The sequence below is a fragment of the Mobula hypostoma genome, chromosome 4, assembly GCF_963921235.1.
Source record: "Mobula hypostoma chromosome 4, sMobHyp1.1, whole genome shotgun sequence".
NCBI lineage: Eukaryota > Metazoa > Chordata > Chondrichthyes > Myliobatiformes > Myliobatidae > Mobula > Mobula hypostoma.
The window spans coordinates 184,614,625-184,634,266 of record NC_086100.1 but is presented as its reverse complement, the minus strand read 5'-3'; the positions used below and the strand labels follow the sequence as shown (position 1 = coordinate 184,634,266).

Here is a 19,642-nt window from a genome sequence, read left to right as displayed (position 1 = left end):
GACCTTCAGGTTGCAAGTCCAATGCCTTAACCACTTGGCCACGTGCCCACACTTTATATAATTATTATACTAATTAATGATCGCTCGTGGCTGTTTGCACTATTGTCTTGTAAACTGTTGGTTGCTATTGTGTTGTCTGTTATGGTATTAGCCTTTGTTTTATGCTTGACAACGAACCAGTCAATTCTGGTATGTTTCACATACTGGCAATAAAGTGATTCTGACCATATGCCATCATATACTACTCTGACATGCGTTTTCTTGCAGGTATTTACAGGAAAACACAGGAAAACAACAGAATCAATGAAAAACTAGACCCAAAGACTGACAACCATGTGTGAAATCCCCTGGTTTCCTTGGCTGCGCCAGTCTAGGGAAGACAGTCTCCGGTCCTGCCAAACTCGTGGGATTGAGAAGGCTCTCCAGCCCAAACCCCGGTTTGTGTGGATGCTGTGTAATTTGCTATCCTGTTATAAATTAGTGCCCCAAAATAACAGACAGTACACTGAATATGATTAAAGGAATTATATTTACAAATTGTAACTTAAGGGTTAGTAAAGAAATCAAAAAGAAAAGGGCCCATTTTAATTAAACAGTCAAATGTGCACAAGTTGAAGATCATCTTGAACTTCTTGGTCACTCATGCACTGGGCCCCTCGGTCAGCATGAAAGTTCACACCACCTTCCAAACGTCGCTCATAATCCCATCTCGAACAAGCGGGTCTCCCATCAGGTCTTATCCTATGACCAATTCTCCCCGGCAACATCTCTCTTCATGCCCCACCAAACAAAAGCCCCAAGACCAACCTCAGTGTCCCTCACCAAAAAAAACCTCCCCCAGTTCTGGCATCCTAATTGGATGGCAGACATTCCTCACCTTCAACAATAACCCAAACAGGCTGAAAGCAGAACAGACTGCTCTTACAGAACAGCTAAATGAAATACCTACAGAATAACAGTAAAGATGTGAATCAGGGCATTACACACTTCGCCCCACCACAAATAGTCATGTCCTCATGACTTTGAAATAATTTGTCATCCCATCATTAATGACACCATTTTCAAATGAATTTTGTGATGTCAGAACCTCCAATCCACTTGTAAATGGTAGTGACATATCTCACTAGGGAGATGATCGCAGCACTCTGCTCTCCTAGTGCTAATAGGGCAGCCTATCTGGGGTCCCCTGACTCTTTGAGACCTCCTTATCCCATCATCTACTCCTTCAGTTTCAGACACTCCTTGGGATACTTCTGGCCTACGTGGCGAGGCCTCCCCCGGTGTATTGCTTGTGTCTTCCGGCCGCTCAGGTCCCTCTGCCACTTCGCTGAGCTCAGCTTCATTCCCAGTTACTTTAGAGCCCAGCCCCCCTTCATGGTCCAGCTGCACACCTGCCTGCCCACTGTTAGTCACCCCCCCCATCCCATTTCACCTGCCTCAGAGCGAGAAGGGCTGGGAATCTCTTCCTCAATTAGTGGAGAGTTAGTGAAAGGCAGTATATACCACACCCCCATTTCCTCATCCTCATTCAGGGATGGCAGCCAATCTAATCCTTCCTGCTGCTGGTCCTTCAGTTTCCCCACGTCGCCACAGAGTCCTCTGGTCCAGGTCAGGCTCTGGGTCAACACGCACCTCCTGTTCCAGAGGTAGGTGGTTCTCATGGAGAGTCTTGACAGGGCCAGGATTTCTGGTTTCACTCGAAAAACAAGTACGTCTGGCATCTGACTCTCCACTACATAGGGTGTAGCTGCCCAGCCAACTTATGCTTCCCAGGTAGCCCCAAATTCTTTATGAGGACAAGATCTCCAGACACGAGTTGGGAGAACCTAACCTTTTGGTCATACCTCCTCTTATTTCCTTGATTTTGCTTGGTAGCTGAGACCTCAGCTAATTCATAAGCCTTTTTCAGCTCCCTTCTCACGTCAGACACATAATTCAGATAAGTCTTCGGTGGTAGATCTTCTTTGCCAGTCCCAAAACAGGGTCAACGGGCAACCTCACCTTGTGCCCAAACATCAGGTAATATGGCGAGTAGCTTCATTCTGTGTACAGTTGTAGCAGTGGTCCAGATGTTCAATATGTTCACTCCACTTGCTCTTTTTGCTGATCTCCAAGGTTCTGAGCAAGATCCAATTGAACCTCTAGGGCTGGGGATCACTCTGTGGGTGATGAGAAGTAGTCCTTGAATCCAAGCACACTCATTAACTCGTGTATGAGACTGCTCTCGACATTCCGTCCCTGATCGCTATGTACCTGTCTAGGGAGGCCATAATTAAAAAAATACTTCTATAACACTTTGGCCACCGTGGACACCCTGTGATCCTTGGTAGGGAAAGCTTGTAGCGATCCGTAATGACCAAGGTACTCGCCTTGTTGCTGGTATCTGGCTGTATTGATAGGAGGTCCATACACACCAGGTCAAGGGGCCTCACACTCTGCAAGTGGGACAATGGAGCAACCCTTGTAGACAGCATCTTCCTCCATATACATCAAATGCACGACTTTCAGTACTCTTCGGCCTCTGGCTTTATTCGACCTCCGAGCAATCCATAGGTCTTGTCAACCCTCAAATGGCCAGATTCATCATGCAGTGAGTTCAACACAATCCTCCGATAATTCTCAGGCAGAACCAGCTGGGAACGCCAAGGCCGGTCTGTAGGCAATGTGACCCGGTATAGGATCTGGTTCCTCAGCTCCAATCTGGGCCATTCTCAGTAGTAGAGACATGGTTTGGGCCATGTCCCCTTTCACATCTGCTGACCAAACAGTACCAATACATGGGTCGTCTCACCGAGCGGCTGCCACTTTCCCATGGCTCAATTGTGGCAACTGCTTTGGCTTCAGAGCAGTCAGGTTACAGTAAGCTCGTGGATTGGCACCATCAGAAACTCCCAAATGATCCACCAATCAAATCTCCCCTCGTCTTTCCTCTGCCTTCCCCGTGATGGAAAACTGGCACATGGCATTGACTCCAGGGGGAGGAATGATCTCCCGCTCTCTGTGCCTGTCCAGCCATTCATGTGCACGTCAGGACAATGCACTGGCATCAATATTCCGACTCCCCGGTCGTACTTCAGGCTGAAATCATAGGCAGACAATGCCGCCAACCACCGATGGCCAGTGGCATACAATTTCACTGAGGTCAGCATATAAGTTAATGGGTTGTTGTTCATCCTCACCTCGAACTTGGCACCATATAGACAGTCCCTTGGCTTATCCACCACATCCCATTTCAATGCCAGGAACTCCAATTTGTGCGTGGCGTAGTTTTGCTCAGAGGGTGACAGACTCCGGCTGACAAACATGGCAGGTCTCAACACTGTGCCCTGATCCTGATACAGAACACCCCCTAAGCCCTCTCTGTTGGCATCTGTATGCAATATATACGGCAACCGGGGTCTACACAAACCAGCACAGGCGCTTTCATCAGCAGCTCCTTCAGCAACTGAAAGGCGTCTTTGCATTTCACATCCCATCTCGTTCCAAAAGTCTCTGAAGGGCTAAGATAATCTTTACCTTCCTCTCCTTTCGTCCTCCCTTTCTTCCCCAAGGGAGGGTAATAGCACAGAAGCTGTGTGGAACGAGCTTCCAGCAGAAGTGGTTGAGGCAGGTTCGATGTTGTCATTTAAAGTAAAATTGGATAGATATATGGACAGGAAAGGAATGGAGGGTTATGGGCTGAGTGCAGGTCGGTGGGACTAGGTCAGAGTAAGAGTTCAGCACGGACTAGAAGGACCGAGAAGGCCTGTTTCCGTGCTGTAATTGTTATATGGTTATATGTTATATGATTTAAAGGGTGACTCACTTTACAGTAGTCCTTCACGAACCTCCGATAGTACCCACAGAATCCAAGGAATGAGTGCAAGGCACTCACAGTCTGGGGCCTTGGCCATGTGGTCACTGCCTTTTAGGCGGATCTGTAGCTACTCCATTCTGTGGGACTATGTGCCCAACGTAGTTGACAGACATCTTGCAGAGCTGGCACTTGTCCAGGGAAAGTTTCAACCCTTCAGTTTTCAGGCAGCCCAACATCTTCAGTAGCCTCACTTCATGTTCCTCCAAGGTGGTCCCAAACACTATGAGATCATCCAATATCTCTTCTCTGAATAGGGTGTCCTCTGTCACCGGGACAGTGTGGCAAGTGCTCTTGGAACAACCAACATTAAACTTGTCAGTAGAAGAGACATCTTCTAGTTTCAACATCTTCTCTATCAACCTCTTCTTCCAGCCTCGGCAGTCAACTTTCCCTTTTAGGAGAGTTTCTTCCCAGCTTGTCTAACAGGGACACAAGACATTACCATCACCGGAAGGAGCTGCACCACTGACATTCCCTACCTGAGGGTGACCTCCCACTCCAAAGTGTTCCGGACACCCACTGTCATCCTGTTCACGTGTACAACCAAGGGCCTCTGCAGTTCGGGCCTCACCAGTACCCCAGCAGGTGAGCATGACTCCTCTGCATGGTTTTCCAGAGCATCCGCCAAGAGGGCCTTGGAATCAGGCATTCTGGGAAATTTGGGGTTTCCTGTCACTCTAGCTACTTACTCAGGCCGTAACACAACTGGTTTGGACTGGGTGTACCGCACAGTCCCTTGTTTACTTATCATCCAGCCCAGTGTGGCCACGCATTTCCTCAAAAGCAGCTCGGAACACAATATTTTCAGAAAGCTCTCTCCAACTTTCTGCTTGCAGGCTCCCACCAGTCTCCTCACAATAGGAGTGTTCGTCCCCACGAGAATTGAAGCTTCATCCTTCTCGACCGGATGAAGCCAAGTGAAAACCAAGTGAAACTGTGCCAAGTGAAGACATGTTTGTTGTATGAGGAGACTAAGCAGACTGAACATATACTTCTTGGCCTTTAGAATGTGAGGTGATCTCTTGAAACGTATGGAATCTTATGGGTTTAGACAGCAAAAATACAAAAATAATGTTTACCTTAACAGGGCGACTCAAAGCAGGAGTCATCATTCTCAAAATAAGGGGTCAGCCATTCAGGACAGAGGCAAGAAAAATTTCATGATGGGAGGGGAGTGAACCTTTACAGTTCTGTAGCCCAGTGGATTGTGGAGACTCAGTCACAGCGCATTAAGGGCAGTATCTATCTAAAAATCTTTCAGGCTCCAAGAGTGTTACATGACATGGATTTAGTCCAGGAATAAGAGCCTAAGGCAAGAGATGATGACATTGAAAGTTCATAGTTTTGCTCCCATTTCTTATGGTCACAACAGGTATCAACATGTCAAACACAAATATACTCCGTTTCAGCCTAACCCAACCTTGGTTACTCCTGCACCTTCTATTTTTCCCACCATGAAGTCAGCATAAAATTTGGTGAAACCACACACACTAGAAGCCAGCATACTGTCATAAATCACAATTAGGTTCGAACTTGAAAGCTTCCTGCAGTATGCAACAACACTTCAACAAATACTCCAGACCTCCATTAAAATCTGGAGCCCCTGCTGTCTTACAAATACAGTTTGCTGTTGATGAACACGTACAGAATAACAGCATATCATTATACGTTAAGAGGTGAAAGGTCAGCATGTGTGGTAGTATTTTTTCTTCTTTTCTGGTATCTGGGTATCACAGAAAATGACAGCATTTCTAAGTGCTCTCCAGTTATTTCGATCACCTTGAACCATTGCACTCCTTCTGATGAAGCTACTTTCACAGGGTTGGTAAGGAGGAAGCTCCAGAATTCAGATGCAGCAACGATAAAGAAAGAGGAAAATATTTTCAAATCATGACGACATGCCACTCAGGAGGGAAAATGTGGGTGAAGTTTTCATGAACCTGCTGCCTTGACGTTCTAGGGAGAAGAGGGTGGGAGCTTAGAAGTAACTGGGATAGATTTTGTACATGAGAGACTTAAGCCGCTGGGCATTGGTGAGGAGGAAGTTAATACATTGCGTGGTTGACAGGATACCCATCAAGTAGGCTGCCGTTTCTTAGATGTTGAGAATCATTGGAGCTCCGTGCAAATCAGACAAGTGGACAGTATTCCACCACACTTACAATTGATACCTTCTAGATGAGGGGTTCCCAACCGTTTTTATGCCATGGACCAATACCAATAAGCAAGGGATCCGTGGACCCCTGTTGAGTTGGGAACTCCTGTTTTAGATGACTGAAAGCTTTCAGAGTGCCTGGAGGAAAGCCATTTGCCACAGGATACCCAGTCAAAAGATTAGCTTTGTCACATGCACTTCAGAAAATACAGTGACATGTGCCATAAGCATCAACAACCTACGCAGTCCGAGGATGTGCCGGGGGCAAGTGATGCAAAGCTTCCGGATCAACATAGCAGGCACACAACATACTAACCCTAACATATACATCTTTAGCAAGTGGGAGGAAACCTTAGCACCCAGAGGAAGTCCACACAGTAATGGGAAGAAAATACAAACTCCTTACAGGCAATGGCAGGAATTGAACCCCGATGTTACGCTAAGTGCTATGCTGTGCTGTCCTCAAAAGGCAAACTAAAATGTTCTACAGCCACAGCAGAAAGTTAACATCAACTATCAACATTCAATTTGCACTGTGATTACCCTACTGGATAACAGGTATATTCATTGAATATTACCAAATTGACACTGCATAATTTGTTAAAAGCTTGGTACCTTGAGGATTTAAACCATTCACAACCTCATCATGTGTTTTAAATTCGAAAGTTTATAAGTTACATTATAATGAGAGGCTGCTCATTAATATTTTAGCAATCTCATTCCGATGTTAACATTGTGCGCAGATCTATTAAATTATCCATTTTCCCAATTAAAGAGGCAGCACAGAGAAATGGACTAATATTGAAAGGCCGAGATAGAGTGGACGTAGTGAGGATATATAATGGATATGGAAACCATAGAAAGGATGCAGAGGAGATTTACAAGGATATTGCCTGGATTGGGGAGTATACCTTATGAGAATAGGTTGAGTGAACTTGGCCCTTTCTCCTTGAAGCAGAGGATTAGAGGTGTACAAGATAATGAAAGGCACTGATCGAGTGGATAGTCAAAAGCTTTTTCCCAGGGCTGAAATGGCTAACATGAGAGGGTATATTTTTAAGGTGCTTGGAAGTAGGTACAGAGGAGACGTCAGGGGTAAGTTTGTTTGTTTGTTGTTGTTTTGTTGTGTGTTTTTTTTAATACGCAGAGAGTGGTGAGTGCGTGGAATGGGCTGCCGGCAGCAATGGTACAGGTGGAAACAATAGGGTCTTTTAAGAGACTCCTGGATGGATACATGGAGCTTAGAAAAAGGGCTATGGGTAAGCCTAGGTAGTTCTAAGGTAAGGACATGTTTGGCACAGCTTTGTGGGTCGAAGGGCCTGTATTGTGCTGTAGGTTTTCTATGTCTTATTTCCTACGATGAGGAGGTCTCGGACCAGAGGAAAAAGCCTCAGAATAGAGGGATGTCCATTTAGAACAGAGATGAGGAGGAATTTCTTTAGCTAGAAGGTGGTGAATCAATGGAATTCATTGCCACAAATGGCTGTGGAAGCCAAGTCACTGGGCATATTTAAAGCGGAGGTTGATAGATTCTTGATTAGTAAGGCTATCAAAGGTTACGGAGAGAAGGCAGGAGAATGCCGTTGAGGGGTTTAATAAATCAGCCATAGTGGAATGGTGCAGACTTGATGGGCCAAATGACCATTGTAAACCAATACAAACCATTTCAGAACAACCAAATACAGTGGATTGTGTCATATGTCAAAAGATTGGAGCGACTGGGTTTGTATACTCTGGAATTTAGAAGGCTGAGCGGGGATCTTATTGAAACATATAAGATTATTAAGGGATTGGACACGCTGCAGGCAGGAAGCATGTTCCCGCTGATGGGTGAGTGCAGAACCAGAGGCCACAGTTTAATAATTAGGGGTAGGCCATTTAGAATGGAGTTGAGGAAAAACTTTTTCACCCAGAGAGTGGTGGATATATGGAATGCTCTGCCCCAGAAGGCTGTGGAGGCCAAGTCTCTGGATGCTTTCAAAAAAGAGATAGATAGAGCTCTTAAAGGTAGTGGAATCAAAGGTTATGGGGATAAGGCAGGAACTGGATACTGATAGTGGATAATCAGCCATGATCATAGTGAATGGCAGTGCGGGCTCGAAGGGCCGAATGGCATACTCCTGCACCTATTGTCTATTATCTGGACCAGTATATTTTGACCGAATTAGCCAAAGCTTCATTGAAATAGTTAAAGGTAAAAAAAGACAAAATGCCATTTATCTGTGTAACAATTATTGTATTTAAATGAAACGCAGAACACATTAGAACATTACCAATACCTCTAGAGTACTATAAAACTATATTAGTTCCTAATAGTTATCGACTGAGGAATTCAACTGCCGTGTTCTTGTGACTAACTGTAAATGAACAAAATCAGCGCAGACACCCAGTGGAGATAATGGACTGCCTTCATACAATTGCATCCTCCTAATCTTAATTTTCATTGTAACATTCAACATGATTGCAGATAGCTTCAAATTCCTAATTTGTTGAAGTAGTGAAATGGTTTCATTTTGACCCCTGGCCAGGTCTAGCATCTCTGAGCCTGAATGAAACAACAGTGAGCAAGACAGTTCCAGGCAGTTGTTTTCCTTACTTCTCACCATCTATTAGTGACAAAAATTACTGCTTTTTGAACACACACACACACACAACTGACTCCATTTAAAACCGATTGCTCCAAGCATAGAGTAGTGCCCAAATGCAATAGAAATGCCCACGACGGGTGCTAGCTAGACAGACAAATTTATGGAGGAACTCAGCAGGCCAGGCAGCATCTACAGAAAATGAGTACAGTGAACGTTTCGGGCCGAGACCCTTCAGTAGGAGTCCTGCCAAAGAGTCTCAGCCAGAAACATCGACTGTACTCTTCTCCATAGATGGTGCCTGGCCTACTGAGTTCCTCCACCATTTTGTGTGTGTTGCTTGGATTTCCAGCATCTGCAGATTTTCTCTTGTTTGTGATACTAGCTAGAAACTGTTTGGCGTCAGTCTCCTGCCCCAATTAAGCAGCACATTGTCCCAAATAAACTAGAAGAATCCCAGCTATTTTCTTGATTTTTAGATTATGAAGACACGCAGTCCTCTTTTATTGTCATTTAGTAATGCATGCATTAAGAAATGATACAATATTTCCTCCGGTGTGATATCACAAAACACAGGACAGACCAAGACTGAAAAAACTAACAAAACCACATAATTATAACATATAATTTAGTTTTTATTCTTTAAGATTTATCCTAAATAAACTGACGCCCCGGTCAACCAGAATCCATTGTGTTGAAGTAACTTCCAGAACAGCATCTTACAAGTAGATGCTGGTGTGTCCAGTTAGACCTGTAACTTGAACCACTTCCAAGTAAGATTCTACCCTGAATGGTAAGAAATGGTTGCACTCTCGCCCAATAGGGAAACACCAATGCTGTTGTACAGAAAAACCTACAAAAAGTAGCAGAGGAAGCCCAGTCCAACACAGGTAAAACCCTCCCCAACACTGAGCACATCTACACAGAGCACGGTCGCAGGAAAGCAGCATCAAGGACCCCATCACCCAGGCTTTGCTCTCTTCCTACCGCTGCCATCAGGAAGGTGGTACAGGAGCCTCAGGATCTGCACCACCAGGTTCAGGAACTGTTATTGGCCCTCAACCATCAGGCTCCTGAACCAGAGGGGGTAATTTCACTTGCCCCATCACCAAACTGTTCTCATAACCCATGGCCTCTCTTTCAAGGATTTTACATCTCATGTTTGCAGTATTTATTATTATTTTTATTTTTTCTCAGCTCAAGCTGGTAAAATAGTATTATTATGGTTACTTTTTTTCCTCTTTCATTTTGTAATTTCAGTTTGTTGGGGGTTTTTTTGCACACTGGTTGCTGTCCATCCTATTGGTGCGGTCTTTCATTGATTCTATTGTGTTTCTTGTATTTACTATGAATCTCAGGGTTTTATGTGGTGATATACATGTACTTTGATAATAAATTTATGTTGAACTTTAAAGGGATGGATAAAAAAATGTGTTCAATGATATTAGTGCCTCTCAACTTGTATCAGTGTTTCTAAGTTTAGAGAACAGAAAATGATGAAATCCTGACTATGACCACGAATTCTGGGCTTTACCCCAACCTTAAACATCAGAGCAGTGATTTTTCTCCCCTCCCAATCGCCTGGATGGTTATGTTACTGACCAACAAGTATTACATTATTTGGCTGCACACTGCCCGCCCCTAACAGGCACAGTTCTGTGTTTCCGCATGCAGATAACCCCAAGTCCAATTATACGAATCATCACCAAAATTTTGGCAGAAGCCCAAGGAGACAATTTGAACAAAAGGGTTTATCTTAGGACACTGGCTTTTACCTTTTTGAAGTCTCAAGTCCTGACCAAATCTATGCACTCTTAACCAAGCTGGGAATTTGTCACAGCTCTGCATTCCAGAGCTTTTACATGATAGAACAGCAAAGCAAACTCGATGGGTCCAACAGCCTAATTCTATTCCTATGGGTTATGTTCCTGTTATCTGTGTTCTCCCTTCTAGCTATGAATTACATCCTCAGCAATCTATCAACTAGCTTACTTCAACTGCACAGAGCTCTCCCCTTTCTCCTCTCCACCAAGGTGGGCAACAGAAGTCGTCACTGGCTGCAATCTACTGTCACTGCAGGACTTGTATGTGGCTGTGACAAAGAGCAGTTAGGCAAAACCACCCTGCAACCTGCCTTTTCTGTAGGTTCCCATACAAAAGCACCATTGGGCTATTAAAACCAAAACTACACACCACTTTAAAAGTTACTTCTGCTAGGCAGTTAACCTGATCAACCATTCCAGTTAGCTCCATCGCCTCCCAGCTTCCTCTATCTATTACCAGTTACTGCACTGTAAACACTTTAAACCAATGTTTATAAAGATGTTTACATTGTAAATACATGCTGATATTTAAGTACTTATGCACATTTTATTCTACATCTGTACTTTAACCTGAAACTTTTTTAAAAAAATACAATTGTTGAATGTACTTGTTTGCTTTTTGTTGCCTCTCACTCCAACACACCACAGCAAATTCCTAATACACGTAAACGTATATGGCAAATAAAGTTAATCCTTGACCTGTCTCCCCCATCCACCCTCCCTACTACTTAAAACTAATCCGTCAACTCACAATTCCATCTCTGATGAAGCGTCTTAGTACCGCACTTCTGTTTCTGGAGATTTGCCTGGTTTGCGGAGAGTTTCCATCTTTTAAATATCATTTAAACACAACCCACAGTCCCTGCAACATATGGTGAAAAGTAGAAATCTCTATGCTTACACTTCAGGAACATCTACACTCTGCACACTGACCTGGAGTTTTGAAACAATGGTGCTCACCTCATGGAAAATATAACAGAAATGGCAGCTCTATGGAGACACTGCTTCACAGCATCAGCGACCCAGGTTCAACTCTGACCCTCGGTGCTGTCTAAGTGGAGATTGCAGATCCTCCCTGTGGTGGTATTGGTTTCCTCAGGGTGATTTGGCTTCCTCACAGAGCCTCAATGACACAGGCTGGACAGGTCAACTGGCCACTGCAAATTGTCCCCCAGCCATGTGGCAAAATAACAGAATCAGAAGGGAAATTGATGGAAATATCAGGAAACTTAGCGAGGGAATGATATTGCTTGCAAGGCAGCATAAACTCAGTGAGCGGAATATGACCTTCTTGAGTGTTTTTAAAGGGAATAAAGAAAAATTATCTCGTGATTTGCATACCTCAGATTACAAGGCATCAGTGACGAATTCCAGGGTATTTCCGATACCCAACAATAGTTTTTGCAACTGAACATGATGCAAGACCTACTTGTACTGAGGAACTCCCAGAAAGCAGAAGGCCCTTTTTTAACCTAACATCTACTATGTGACCTCAAACAATACAATTCCCTGCTGAAGAGTACACAACCATGGCTTTATTGCTGACAGATCAGAACATCTTAACACCGTGAAAACATCCTCACCACATTGACAGCAGCACTTCATGACAATCACTGGGAAATGCTTTCTTCAAAATGTTATCATGTCCACAAATAAAATATCAAGAAATATATTTAATAAAATCATGACTTGGGTGATTGTGTGGAATTAAGTTTAAAAACTGAAACTTCAAACTTACAAAAAATATTTTTTTAACTTTTCATTTAACTTTGAAAACCTTGCATTTCTATTTCGGAACACCCTTAACTCATTATTTCATGGAGCATAAAAATATCAGGTCCCACAAACCACAATGTGAATATGACCACATCCTTGTTCTGCTCAGAAATGGTCACTAAGGACTCGGTATTATACAATAGCGGTCCCCAACCACCGGGCCGCGAGGAAACAATATGAATTAGCTGCACCTTTCCTCATTCTCTGTAACACACTGTTGAACTTGAACATAGGGTTGCCAACTGTCCCGTATTTGCTGGGACATCCCGTACATTGGGCTAAATTGGTTTGTCCCATACGGGACCGCCCTTGTCCCCTATTCCCCCCGCTAAGGTACAGCGTTCCTATGAAATCCAAATGGTGTAAAGCGAAGAAGCAATTACCATTAATTTATATGGGAAAAATTTTTGAGCGTTCCCAGACCCAAAAAATAACCTACCAAATCATACCAAATAACACACAAAACCTAAAATAACTCTAACATATAGTAGAAGCATTAATGATAAGTACACAGCCTATATAAAGTAGAAATAATGTATGTACAGTGTAGTCGGGAAGATTAAGGCAAAACTGATTTGTGGGAAAAAAAATCGGCACGTACACACATGCATATGTCACGCATGCGCAGACAGCTGCCCGTGTAAGGCTTCATGGTCATGGTAGTCTTTCTCGGGATAAACACAAGTGTCCCGTCAACACACACAAAAAATGCTGATGAACGCAGCAGGCCAGGCAGCATCTATAGGAAGGGGTACAGTCGACGTTTTGGGCCAGGACTCTTCATCAGGATTTGACTGCTACTTTTGTCCCCTATTTGGGAGTGAGAAAGTTGGCAACCCTAACTGTAAAAGACATGTTGAGGTGAGTTTAACCCTACTTGAACACCTTCCCCCGCCCCCCCCCACTCTCGGTCGGCCGGTCCGCAAGAATATTGTCAATATTAAACCGTCCATGGTGCAAGAAAGGTTGGAGACCCCTGTTATACAGGACTCAGGATAACTCATTCCACTCCCCACCCCCTCCAAAATAGTGCCACATGATCTGTTGTACATCTAAAAATGCTGGGGGCACAGTTCAGCATCTCATCCGAATAATGATCGTTTAAGGAGCAAAGTTCCTTCAGTACTCTACTGGACAGTCAATCTGAACTCCGGCCCTTCAAGTACAAGGAATGAACTCACGAGGCAAGGACGTTACGAACTCAGCCATTGCTGAACACGAGGGCACCCATCATCAAGTAGGTCACTAAATTCTGCAGACAGCATTGTAGACAACGGAAGTGCAGCATTCCTTGTAGAGGAGGAAGCCACCACAAAAACCTCCAAATTTCCATGTTAATTGACATCTTCGTGCCAGATTTGATTTATACAACAGGGAGGAAATATTTCTGACTGAAATTCTGGGTGAACAGATTACAATAGCAATTTCAATTTGACAATAGCTATGAATGTGGAAGTGCTTCCTTACTTTCTACCCTTACTTTCTACCCTGTCAATTCAAACAACACACACAAAATGCTGGAGGAATTCAGGAGGTCACACAGTGGAAAAAGAGTGCAGTCGATGTTTTGGGCTGCGACCCTTCAGTGGGATTGGAGAAAAGAAAAGAGATGAGGAGTAGATTTTAAAGGTGGGGGGAGGGGAGGGAGATACACAAGGTGATGGGTGAAACCGGGAGGGGGAGGGGTGATATAAAGATTTTGGAAGTTGATTAGTGAAAGAGATACAGAGCTGGAGAACGGGGAATCTAATAGGAGAGGACCTAAGGCCATGGAAGAAAGAAAAACGGAAGGAGCACCAGAGAGAGGTGATAGGCAGGCAAGATGGAGATAAGGTGAGAGGGGGGGAAAAGGGATGGGGAATGGTGAAAGAGGGGAAGAGGAGGTCATCACCAGAAGTTTGATAAATCAACGTTCATGCCATCAGGTTGGAGGCTGCCCACAGGGAATATAAGGTGTTGCTCCTCCAACTGGAGTGTGGCCTCATATGTTTGAGTAGCTTGGAAAGTTAACCTGCAAATTTTCCCCTGTTTGTGCAAAGATAGTTCAAATTTAATTTTGTAAACTTAATTACCAAGAGAAATTATTCGCTTCAATGTGTAAGCGATTTTGTGGCAAAAGAACTCAATTCAGTTAATTTGCCTTTAGATATAAAACAACAGTACTTTCTAAATGATTAATAGCCAGAAACAGTTCAGGTCAAAAGGCTCTTAGGAAATCAACTGCAAAATTTGGTGTGTTCACACAAAAAGCCACTTTTAATAAAGTTACTTGGAATGGCAACATTTGTACACGTAAGCCAAGAAACTGGATTGAGACTACATAAAGCTCTCGCTAAACCAGATCTACGGAACTGAGCATAATTCTGGAGGACACGCCTTAAGAATATATAGGCCTGGAAGGGAGCACAGCAGGAAATTACCAAAATTATACCAAAGTTTACATTACACAGAAACATGATGATGTGAATTCTAATATCAGCTGGACCTCTGCACTTGTTCGTTACATTAGAAGCACAGGCCCACATCTGAAGGGTTTCACCACACTGATATAAAGCACTTTACAAATTGGATTATTTATTGAGTGCAGTGACTTATGTAGCTGAACATGATGTACGTTACTAGGTAATAGTAAATTTTCAGTGATATTGATTGAGTAATATTATAAATTAAGCTATGTCCTGCCCTTCATCCAATAGTCCTCTGGACCTTTGAAGATCAACAGGTAGACAGGCTGCAGGCTCAGCATTCATGATGATCTATTTGTACCACCGACCTCTGGATTCACCTTTGTGTCAAGGTGACAGACAGAAGCAAGAAGAAAATTTTGTACAAGGCATGGCAGGAATCAGGTCCGAAAATGAGAAAAAAAATCTCAATTTTCAAAACATTTTACTTTAAAAAAGAAATTATGGGCGGTACATATCACTTGGAAAGTCATCATTTATGGTCAATCAATAAAAGTCTTCAAGAAGGTGGCCATCAGTCCCCAAGAACTGTTGTAGTTTTAGAGATGAATGTGAGGTTATCCACTTTGGTGGCAAGAACAGGAAAACAGATTAATATCTGAATGGTGGCCGATTAGGAAAAGGGGAGGTGCAACGAGACCTGGGTGTCATTGTACACCAGTCATTGAAAGTGGGCATGCAGGTACAGCAGGCGGTGAAAAAGGCGAATGGTATGCTGGCATTTATAGCAAGAGGATTCGAGTACAGGAGCAGGGAGGTTCTACTGCAGTTGTACAAGGCCTTGGTGAGACCACACCTGGAGTATTGTGTGCAGTTTTGGTCCCCTAATCTGAGGAGAGACATTCTTGCCATAGAGGGAGTACAAAGAAGGTTCACCAGATTGATTCCTGGGATGGCAGGACTTTCATATGATGAAAGAGTGGATCGACTAGGCTTATACTCGCTGGAATTTAGAAGACTGAGGGGGGATCTTATTGAAACTTATAAAATTCTAAAGGGATTGGACAGGCCAGAAGCAGGAAGATTGCTCCCGATGTTGGGGAAGTCCAGAAAGAGGGGTCACAGTTTGAGGATAAAGGGGAAGCCTTTTATGACTGAGATGAGGAAAAACTTCTTCACACAGGGTGAATCTGTGGAATTCTCTGCCACAGGAAACAGTTGAGGCCAGTTCATTGGCTATATTTAAGAGGAAGTTAGATATGGCCCTTGTGGCTAAAGGGATCAGGGGGTATGGAGAGAAGGCAGGTACAGGGTTCTGAGTTGGATGATCAGCCATGATCATACTGAATGGTGGTGCAGGCTCGAAGGGCCGAATGGCCTACTCCTGCACCTATTTTCTATGTTTCTATGATGGTGCACCCACAGTGCATCTGGGTACCAAGTGACAAAGGAACATCAACAAACTTTTGAACCAAATGAACTAAGGGGTACAAAGAGCAGGTAAGAGTGGACACTGCACAGGAATAGCCATGAGGTATATTTAACACAGAACAGGTTGGAGACTACCTCGCCTTTCCTGCTTCAATGTCTTAGGTTGTACTTCTGTTTTTCGGCTTTGTACATAATGGAACGGGAGGAACAAGCTTTGAACAAGCCATGAGCAAATGCACATTTGGCTAAAAAAAAAGCCAGTGATGCAAGAGGAACTAAAGAATAAATGGAGTAAGTGGTCAGATACTACGTTTGCAGTGATGTCTCAAGAATGCACATTTTTAAAAATCTCAGCACTCATTCTGAGCCTGGACAAGAAAACATTTACGGACACTTGGGGAGCAACACAGGATTAAAGAAATTATATGACTCTTCTTCCAGACGGACCTGAAGTGCACATGCAGCCGCACAATCTTTCAGTTTGCACTGGTCCAGAATTAAATGAATTTGTAACTTGTATACACCAAAACAAGCCAGCAGAGAGAAAACCTCAACAAAATCTTCTACACATAGCTGCTTGAACATAATGCCCCAAGAGGCTGAGCATGAGAAAGGGTAACTATTTATTTAGTAATACAGAGCAGAGTAGTGGTGTCCCTTGAGCCAGCAACCCCACGACCATGATTAACCCTAACCTAATCACAGGATAGTTTACAATGACCAGTTAAACACCCCCCCCCACCCCCAGTATGTCCGGAGCACCCGGGGAATACTGACACACTCCATGAGCAGGATGTACAAGAGACTCCTTACAGAATGGTCCAAGCTGTAATAGCATCACACTAACCTACGTAGCCGTGGCACCCGGAGCTTGATTACAAGGTGGGTTTTAAGATAAGCCTTAAATGAGATTTAAGGGGGGGGGGCGGGTGAAGATAATGTGAGATTGTAACCTAACTGAAGGCAAAGCCACGAAGGATTGAGCTTCAAGAGACAATAAATACAGAGGTGATCTCACAGGATTTGAGTTTAAAGAAGGATATAGACTGGACAGAATGAGACCAAAAAAAAAATTTGACCATCAAGAACAAGATTTTAAAATTTTATGTCATTGTGGAATGGTTACCAAAGTACTTCCGTGAGCTCATGGGCAATTCTGAGGAAGTTTTCAGCTGAGATAAGAGTTGAAAAGCAGCACAACTCTTTTACACACTGCTTGTTTGTCAGTCTTTGACTGCGTGTGGTATTTCATTGATTCCATTGTCTTTCTTTGTTCTACTATGAATGCCTGCAAGAATTTTAAGGTTGTATATGACGACATGGGTACTTTGAACTTTGAAGTGATAGTGTCACAATTGAGAGTTCTAACACCAGGCACAGATGGACAATACCATGGAATCAAAAGCAGTCATCGGCTCTTACCTCAGGCTTGCTGAGACTGGCTGAAACTAAAGATCCAGCACCAACATCCAGCTCCCAGCGCTTCCTCCCACGATTCTCTGGATCCAAAGCCACAATGCGCCCATCCATCAAGCTAATAACAACCAGGGATCTGCAAGCAAACAAGTTACTTTAAAGTACAAAAAAAAAGGAAGGACTTCCAACAAATAACACTCCCCACTAAAATCACAATTCTTCTCAATCGCATTACTATGACCGAAATTTATACTTATCGTTTTCGTAACAGTTGGTTAATGATATTTGCATTATCCCTGTACAGGTTCAACAGCCATATCAGATTTCAAGGTTTAAATGGTGCCTACAGAGAAGACCTTGAATCAACATAGAATCAACAGCCAACCCTTGGTTCTTCAGCCCATCTGGTTCAGACTAGCACTCATACTCCATGCTTCCATGCATTCTAATCTCTAATATTTAATTTATGCACTTTAATTTGTTTATGCATGATTCATGTGCAGATGTTATCCTTAATTTCACAAGTTATTTTGTGTTGTGTACAACTGTGCTTCGTACCCTGGTTGGAGAAACGTCGCCTTGTTTGGCTGTATACGTGTGTATAGTTAAATGACAATAAACGTGACTCTTCCCACTCACTCCCGTTATCTCACGACACTGTACATCGCATTCCACTAAATTCCAATGGAAACCATGGCTCCCAATACTCTTATTACCGAAGCTTGCCGGCTGTAGTGGAGCCAAATGTCAGAACATGCCCTCTTCTCGTTACTGTACTACCATCGCATGGAGGTACAAGGAACCTGAAGACACACACCCAACCTTTCAGAAACGGCTTCTTCTCCTCTGCCACCAGATTTCTCTCGGGCCCATGAGTACCGCCTCATGATTTTTCTTTACCACTATTAAATTGTTTTTGCATCACAGTAATTCGTATATCCTGCATAGTTTTGCTGCAAAATATATGTAAAATCAGCTAATAATAAACCTGATATCACTACCTGCATTCCGTTAAAACTAGCTTGCTTAAGGCGGTTTATTTAAACTCTTAAGATAAAAAACATGATATACATTGATTTTTTAAAAATTGAACTTTTATCTTAAGAGCTTAAATAAACAGCCTTGAGCGGGGACTGGCCAGTTGGTTTTAATGGTATGCAGTAGTGATGCTATGTTATAGCAATGCATGGTCAGGTGATTATATTTACCTAAGTTTATTAAAAGAGCATGTTACATTCTACTGTTTAGTCTGGATGGCATCCAACAGGTAAGGGGGTAGATTAAAGCAATGCAGTCGAAAGGAACAACAAAAGTTCAAGAGCAGAAGGAAACTGCAGTAAGCTTGCGTCTCAACTACGTCTCCAGAGTAGAAAAATGAACAGTTTACGAAACTACTTCCTCAGTGCTAGTTGTAACCGCGACCTCAGTCAGTACCGTTTTCACACCTATTCTTCTCCTCTACTGTTCTGATCGCCAAACGGGGAATCCCATCAGTCTTAACGGTTGAGAGATTTAAATGCTCCACAAGACTTTGTCCGTCGGAACTGTCTGCTGGTTGACAGGACACCAGAGGTTTAGTTTGTAGAGCAGAGTAGGTGAACGGGCTGAAGGAGGAAGGGGTCGAGGGTAGAGGATCGGGATGCATAATCCTTACCGGGGCATCTCCTCTCCGCTCGGCTCACTCTCCTCGGGCTCGTCATCCTCTACCACCGCATCCACGCCGGCTCCGGCCGCCTCCCATCCCGCCACCGCCTTCAGAGTCCGGCCCGTGACAGGAGGGTCCTCCCGAGCCCGGAGCCCGCCGGCCGCCGCTAGCAGCAGGAGAAGGAGGAGGCTTGTTAGGACCCCGGCCCCGCGGCCGCTAACGCTGCAGGCCCCCATGGCTAGAGCATGAACAAGGCGAGCGGCCACCGGAACTCTCCCTGCTCGACCGCTGCTCTTCCCGCCGAGCACCGAATCACACCCGCACGCAGCCCGGCTCCGACTCGCTGTTTGTTGTGGTCCAACCTCAGGCGCTCGGTGCACCCACCTTCCTAAACGCTCATTGGATCATCCAGGGTCAATCATTTCTAATTCGCCAATGCACCGTTAACGAGTGAATTTCTGAACCACCTTCCGCAGCTTATTGGTGAATATTAATATCACTCAGCACTTCGGCCAATCGTTTTTGATCGAGTGTTTTTAACCGGGACGCC

General features: G+C 43.9%; 1 protein-coding gene across 1 annotated transcript in view; it reads right to left on the bottom strand.

Annotated features, from left to right (window-relative positions):
* Positions 1–19,439, bottom strand: part of eif2ak3 (eukaryotic translation initiation factor 2-alpha kinase 3) — a 99,822-nt gene extending 80,383 nt beyond the window's left edge. Inside the window, exons 1-2 of the mRNA XM_063047117.1 lie at positions 19,102–19,439; positions 17,454–17,583 (exon numbers count right to left, since the gene is read on the bottom strand). Coding sequence (XP_062903187.1) covers positions 17,454–17,583; positions 19,102–19,328 — 357 coding nt within the window. The 5' untranslated portion in view covers positions 19,329–19,439. The remainder of the gene's footprint in view (positions 1–17,453; positions 17,584–19,101) is intronic.
* Between the last annotated feature and the right edge of the window lie 203 nt (positions 19,440–19,642).